Here is a 6,431-nt window from a genome sequence, read left to right on the forward strand (position 1 = left end):
TCAGGGGCGCGCGAGGCGCTGGCGGAGGCGGCCGATGAAGTCCGCTTGGGAGCGCGGCAGGACGCGGTGGAGGACGGACGCGGGGATCCAGCCCTTCGGAAAGAGAGCCCGAGAAGAAAAGGAAGGAATAGAGTAGATAAATAAAGAAGAAATTAAAGAAAGAAAATGAAAGTGAATGAATGAATACACAATTAAAAAAAGGGGAAAAAATTAAAAAACGAAGACAAATGAAGAAGATCAAGAAGAAGGTGGCGCCTTGCCTTCAGGTCCATGCAGAGGAGCCAGGTGAAGCGGGTGCGGCCGGGGTCGCCCGGCAGCGGCCGCAGGACCACGCAGCTCAGCCGGGACTCGGCCCTGGCGGCGGGAAGGGCGGGGGCGTCACGGCGGCGCCGGGGCGGCCGCGGGGGCCGCCGGGGCGGGCGTTACCTGACGCAGCCCGGCGGCGGGGGCGGCGGGCGGCCGCCGGCGGCCGTGCCCACGAGGTAGACGGCGGCGGGCGCGCTCCGGCGGTGCCGCACGCTGACGAAGTCGCGGGGCCCCGCCAGGTCGCCGGGGCCGCGGGCCGTCACCTCGTGCGTCAGCAGCGTGTCGGGCCCGACGCGGCGCAGCACCTGCGGGCGGGCGACGGCCCCGGGGCGTTGCGGGGGCTCCCGGCCGTGAGTTGTTTCGGGGCGGGGGGGGAGGACGCGGCTCGCCGCTGCGCCTACCTCGACCCGGCCGAGCGCCGGGTACCACTCGGGCATCCGCTCGACGTCCTCGAAGAGCTCGCGGTGCAGCCGAGCCACCGGCGCGCCCAGGACCGCCTCGGCCCGAAACACCCTGCCCAGCCCCGGCAGGGCCGCGCTCGACACCGCGGCGCCCGCGTCCTGCAAGAGCGCGCCGCCCCCGGTGCATCACCCGCCTCCGCTTGCCACCCGAAGGACGAAGAGAAGCAAAGTCCGCCCCCCCTCCCCAGCGTAATTCCTCCCCCTCCGAGTTTTTCCCAGCTCGGAGCAGCGATGGCAACGGGTTTCGGGGCTTTACCGGCACGGTTTCGGCCTGCCAGCCGTCGTGCTGCTGCAGGATGCCCAGCGCTCGCTGCAGGGCCCTTTCTCCTTGGCTGACGTAGGACAGGTCCACGCTGGAAAAGCGGCCGGAGCTCAGGTCGCCGTCAGGCTCCGGGCAGGCGGCTGTAGGAGCAAGTGCGATGGCACGTAAGTGCACGAAGGACATACATGTGAGACGTTCATCGCATCCAAGCGTTTCCAGCTCTGGCCCACGAGGGGAGCCAGCTCGGCTCGGGAGCCACTCGGTGAAGAACGTATCATCCTGAGCAGCGGCCTCAGGATTTGTTTACTACGTCTGCGCTGACTGCCTGAGACTTTTTTTTTCTTTTTCTTTTTTTTAAATTGCATTTCAAATCAATTCTCAGTAATACCCCGGCAGAAATCTCAGGTTGCTCAGTTATTATTAACATTTCACGTGCAGCCACCAGGCCAAGCTGCACTCAGAAAACAGCTGAATTTGCCCATTTGCACATCTTTGGGCAAGCGGGTGGAATGCAGACGCAGCTGACATGCAGCGAAACACGGATAAGCCACGGTAACCCTTGCTAAAAGCTTTGATTGCCTTCCCAGTGAGTTAATTTAATTTGCCTTTCCGAGACCTCAAGGTGCCCCTGCTGACACCGTTTGCCACGAGTAGAGGGACCGTGTTTAAGCCACCCGCGAGATGGAGACCTGTTGAGAGGTCACAGCAGGATCCTCCGGCCCCTCGCGCACGGGGATGGGAGGTGGGAGGTGGGAGCCCAGCCAAAACACGCAGCGGTGGGGACGAGCAGACGGCTTACCAGCATCCTTCCCCATCAGCCGCTGGATATAACGGGGCAGTTTGGAGGGCAGCCGCCGGGAGCCTCTTAACACCAGCCCTCGCACGTCGTTCTGCATCGCCGCCACCGCCGCTAGCTTCAGGCCTGGGGGGGAGAGGCGCACGCTCCGGTAACGCGAACCGCGGCGTTTAGCACAGCCAGCAGTTATCCAAGGACACTTGGCGAGCTCCTGCCCGCCGCCGCGATGCCGCTCTGCCGCGGTGGCCGGGGAGCACCGGCACCTCCGCGACCGGCGTGCCCCGGCTGGCGGCAGCAGGATGCAAAGGGCCGGTGCCGATTCCCCGGGAGACTCGTCCTCTCGGCGAGGCGGCGCCGGCACGAGCGGCGTCGGGGTCAGCGTGCCGCTGGGGAGGGCGGGCGGGCGGGCGCGCTTACCGGGCAGCCTGCGCAGGTGGTCGTGCGCGATGCCGCAGCACAGCTTGACGGTGGCCTGCAGCATGGCTGGGAGCGGGGCTGCCCCCGCGCATCCCGCCGCGCCTTTATAGCCGCCGTGAAGGACAGCACCTGATGATAGGCCCGTGCTGCCAGATAGCAGCTGGGAAGAGGGAGTACCCAAGGACAAGGCAAGCAAAAGGAGGGGCCGGAGGGAAAGGCCACGCTCCCCCTGTGAATGAGGACTCGCTGCACCGTGCACTTCTTCATTTCTGCTTCGGTCAGTGATGATCTTGCTGCAATGGGACCAACCAGCCCCTCTTCCGCAGCCGCTGTTGGAGCGTGGCATGCCCACGGCTGCGGTTGCCTGCAGACCCCGTTCCCTCGCAGCTCCAGGGCGGTCGCAGCTGTAACGGTGACAGGCGGATGGACCCATGTTGCACTGAATGCTGCTTCAATGTGCTAGGGAAGTGGTGGCGTAGCAAGGATAGGTGCCTCCCTATGTCTTTCAGCCATGGAGTAACTGTGGCAGAGAGTAATTGGATAGGTAGGAAGGGCAATGGTAGGAAATAACTGTTTTCACCCAGAGAAAGTTGGTGGAGTTAAACACGATTATTTGCTCTTTCTGTCTTGTGATGGCTGGTTCCTTTGAATGGATGTGAGTGCCCAGGAGCAGCTTCTCACCTAACCGGTGGCCCTTGCAGATGGCCCAGGGTGTCCCACCAGCCGAGAAAGCCAACACACTACACCTGTATGGGGGGTGGTGGTTGTGTATATGCTCAGCTTCTTCCTCACGGCTTTGGCCCCTGCTGCCCCAGAGGGTTTTTAGCACAGCCCCAGGGCCTGGCCACCTCGGCCCACCCGCTTCCCATGCTCCCTCCCTGCCTCTGCAGCTCTGGCCCTGAGCTCCCCCCCGGGCTCTTCACTGGGGATAACCTCCCTCCACCCTCCCGGCGGCTTGCGCAGCTGTGCCCAGCTGCAGCTGGGCCACGTTTGCACGTGCTCGCCGATTGCTGGGCAGGTTATTAAGGGCTCACTCCCAGGCGGTACCCCTCAGAAGAGCTGCTCTGCTCGTGCCCTTCCTCTTCATCACCTCTCCCCGCATGCTGCTGCACTGCTGACCTGCTCCAGGGCGACTTCTTCTACTGTGGCGAACCCAGGTGAACGCCCACAGACACGTCCCACCTGCACGAAGGGCTCAAGGCGTATGTGTGTCCTAGGCACAGCCCAGAGATCTTGCATGCTTTGCAGCCATGGTTTTGGGGACCTGTTGTAGCTGGTCTCCGTCCGCACAGTAGATCTGACATTGCCAGATGTCTGCATTTGGTGCTGGGTTTCACGCTGCTTCTCTGGTGAGTTACGAGCCTCTCTTCTCAGGCCTTGATATTCCTTGGGGTCTGGAGAGTCTCTGAGGCTCTGCAATTACAAAATCCCGTATTCCTGCTGGGCTGCTCTCCTTCCGCGAGCTGCCCAGGAGCAGGGGATGAGAGAAGGAAGCCCAGTGCTATCAACGTGTGCCGCTGCTACCTCCCCGGGAGGGCCTGTCCCCCCGGAGGAAGGTCTCTCCTCTGGCACCCATTCCCATCGCTGCTGTGCACGCTTGCCCCGTTAGTTGTGTCTCCGCACAGAGCTGCAATAGACATGCAGAGAATGTTTTATCGCCCCCCCGATGGATGTTACCCATACGTTCTCCTGAGAGCTACATGAGATGTACAGGGGTAAAATGACCTGTGACAAGGCGGAAGAGCGGTCCTCCTCCCCGTGTCTCCCTCCGCCAGCCTATCTGGAGCACTGCCTTTTGCAGGTGTCTCCCAGACTGGGAAGCGCTGGACCAGGCTGGGCTTCCATACGCCCGTGCTGGAGCACAGGGTAGCAGTTCAGTGCCTGGTCCTGCTCCTAAGGGAGGAAGGTGGCTGCTCCGGGCTCAGACTGTGGCTGCATGGGATGGGTTTGGCTCTGCTGGTGGCAACCCGCCGGGCCGGTGTCCCCGACATCCCGGCCAGTGTGCCTGCAGCCTGGTCCCTCACCCCGGTGGGGACTGGCTGTGGCAGCAGTGCAATTTTGGGGGGGACACGTCCCCCCGCATCTGGCAGCAGCCGCTGGAGGTCACTGCTGATCCGCAGCGCAGAGCCGCTTTGGCAGAGCCGGCCAGCAAGGCTGCTCCGGCCCCCGCAAAGCCTGCGGGTCGTCCCCGGCACCGCTGCAGAAGGGGTCCCGCGCCCTCCACCCACCCTGGCTGCCGCCGTCCTTCGCTCCTGGGCGAAAGGATGCTCTGGGGATGCCGTCACGTCCTATTGCACAGCTCAGGTGGGGGACACTGGCTCAGGAAACGTCCTGAGCTCCCGAGCGAACACAGCTGTGAAGCGCCAAGTGTGCAGCTGGCGCTCCGGGAAGCAAAGCCCGAAATTCGGCAGTGAATTCTTCCCTCCTCCTTCTCGGCTAATAGTCCATTAGGCATAACGTGCATTTCAAGGAGATTGTTCTTTTTTATTTCTCCTTTTATACCTCATTTCACTGTGATGTGTTCAGATGTTTGTGTCCTCCTGCCCGTTTGCAGGCGGGAGCACCGATGAAGCTGGCATGCAGGTATGGGAGAGGACGCGCTGTCTAGGCGCTTTATCTTGCACTCTCCGGAGTTTCCTTTCCCTTGGCTCGCTCTTCCTTGTCTCGCCCTTTCTCGGGGTGTTTCCAGGGCTTTCTGGGAGGCCGGCAGCCCTGTCATTACAGCCAGCCCCCCGGGCTCGGGCCGCAGTGAAAAGCTAATAGATGCTTCCCAGGGCTGAACCTGGCAGGGGGAAAACCTTTGCTAGCGTGCCCGGGGGGTTTATTTGGAAGTGCTGAACTGTGTCTTCACCTTTTGGTTTAAAAAACAAAGCTATCACTGCATTGTTGTGGTCCTAGTAAGTCATTTCTATGACTTCTTTCAAGCGGTCGGCATCCCCGTCCCTCACTGCGCCGTCCGAAAGAGCATTACGCCCCAGCTCTGGGTGGGCAGGGCAGTCAGAGCCGGGGTTTGGGGCTGAAAGGTGCCTTCTAGGAGGGCTTCGTGCCATTGCCAAAGACACTGGCAGTATTGGGGAAATGCCCATGTCCCTTCACTGTTTATTGCTGTTTGACCATCCAACCGTCGGTGTTTGGGCCCCAGTGATGATGCCAAATCAGCGCGGAGGACGCGGCGGTGAGCGGCTGCAGTGCCCCTGGCAGCAGTCACAGGGGAAAGGGCCCGGTGATGCTGGGGAGTAAGTACCTCGTCCTTGTTACCCGGGTTTTGTTGGGTGTGTTTTTTGAGGAACCATTTTTTGGCTGCTCACATTGCTTACACCATGCGATGGCTGCGGGTAGCGAGCAGTCTGCTCACCGCTCGGCAATGTTACTCTCCCCCCATCCCAAGGGTTAAGGGTGGCGTTTTCTGATTTAGGCTGGGCAATGCAAACCCCAGCCGAATGACAAATCTGCCTCTATAGATCTCCTTATCCACCAGAAAGGCAAAGGAAACTGAGGCGGGGGAGAGACTTCTGCAAATGGTCCGAAACAGCAGCTGGGCTGCTGGCAGCCCACCCCTTCTCCTGGCTTTGGCCGAGGAGCAAGGTGCTGAGGCCGTTTTGCACCTAACGGAGGGAGGTTTCGGGTCGAGCAGTCCTCCCCAGGCTGCTGGCAGAGCTGGGCGAGAAGCGCAACAAGGGAGATAGGGGCCGCTCCTCCCACGGTCGCGCAGGGATCCTCCTGTTCGGACCCGAGGGCAAGCGCCCGGGCAGCTGCTGGGCGTCCTTGAGGGCCGCTCTGGGCGAGATCGCCCCGTAACCAGCGAAGCCTTGGGGCAGGGGAAGCCCTGATTTTAAGCAGTGCCTTGGACGGTCTCCAGTACCCTCGCAGCAATTGGAAGGAGCGGATAAGCCAGCGTCGGCAGCCCCACGGGAGCCTGCTCGCGGGGCAGCAGGCCATCCGTGCCGGAGCACGCCAGGGTTTGGGGGCGAGCTGCTCCTGCCTGGTAGCCCCAGCGGGGCCTTTAGCCACAGGTATCTGCAGCACCCTGAATGCAGACCTAGAAATCAGGTTCCTGGGGAGCAGCATTACATACAGCTGGGTTTGGCCATGCTCTTCTTGTTGGAAATGCCTGCGCTGCAGGAGCTGCCCTCTGCTTTTCTCTTCATCCCAGTTTTATGTCCAGAAAGGCTAACGAACAGAGAAAATA

The 6,431-nt window shown here is 61.6% G+C and overlaps 1 protein-coding gene across 1 annotated transcript; it reads right to left on the bottom strand.

Moving 5' to 3' along the window:
* Positions 1-2,306, bottom strand: LOC112985864 (steroidogenic acute regulatory protein, mitochondrial-like). Its single transcript, XM_064514454.1, has 7 exons — positions 2,243-2,306; positions 1,829-1,951; positions 1,024-1,169; positions 708-866; positions 427-611; positions 261-354; positions 1-93 (listed from the first exon to the last, which is right to left on the bottom strand). Exons 1-7 carry the CDS (start codon positions 2,304-2,306, stop codon positions 1-3), a joined length of 864 nt encoding a protein of 287 aa, XP_064370524.1.
* Positions 2,307-6,431: the final 4,125 nt, after the last annotated feature.

This window comes from Dromaius novaehollandiae, chromosome 6 (genome assembly GCF_036370855.1).
Source record: "Dromaius novaehollandiae isolate bDroNov1 chromosome 6, bDroNov1.hap1, whole genome shotgun sequence".
Lineage (NCBI taxonomy): Eukaryota > Metazoa > Chordata > Aves > Casuariiformes > Dromaiidae > Dromaius > Dromaius novaehollandiae.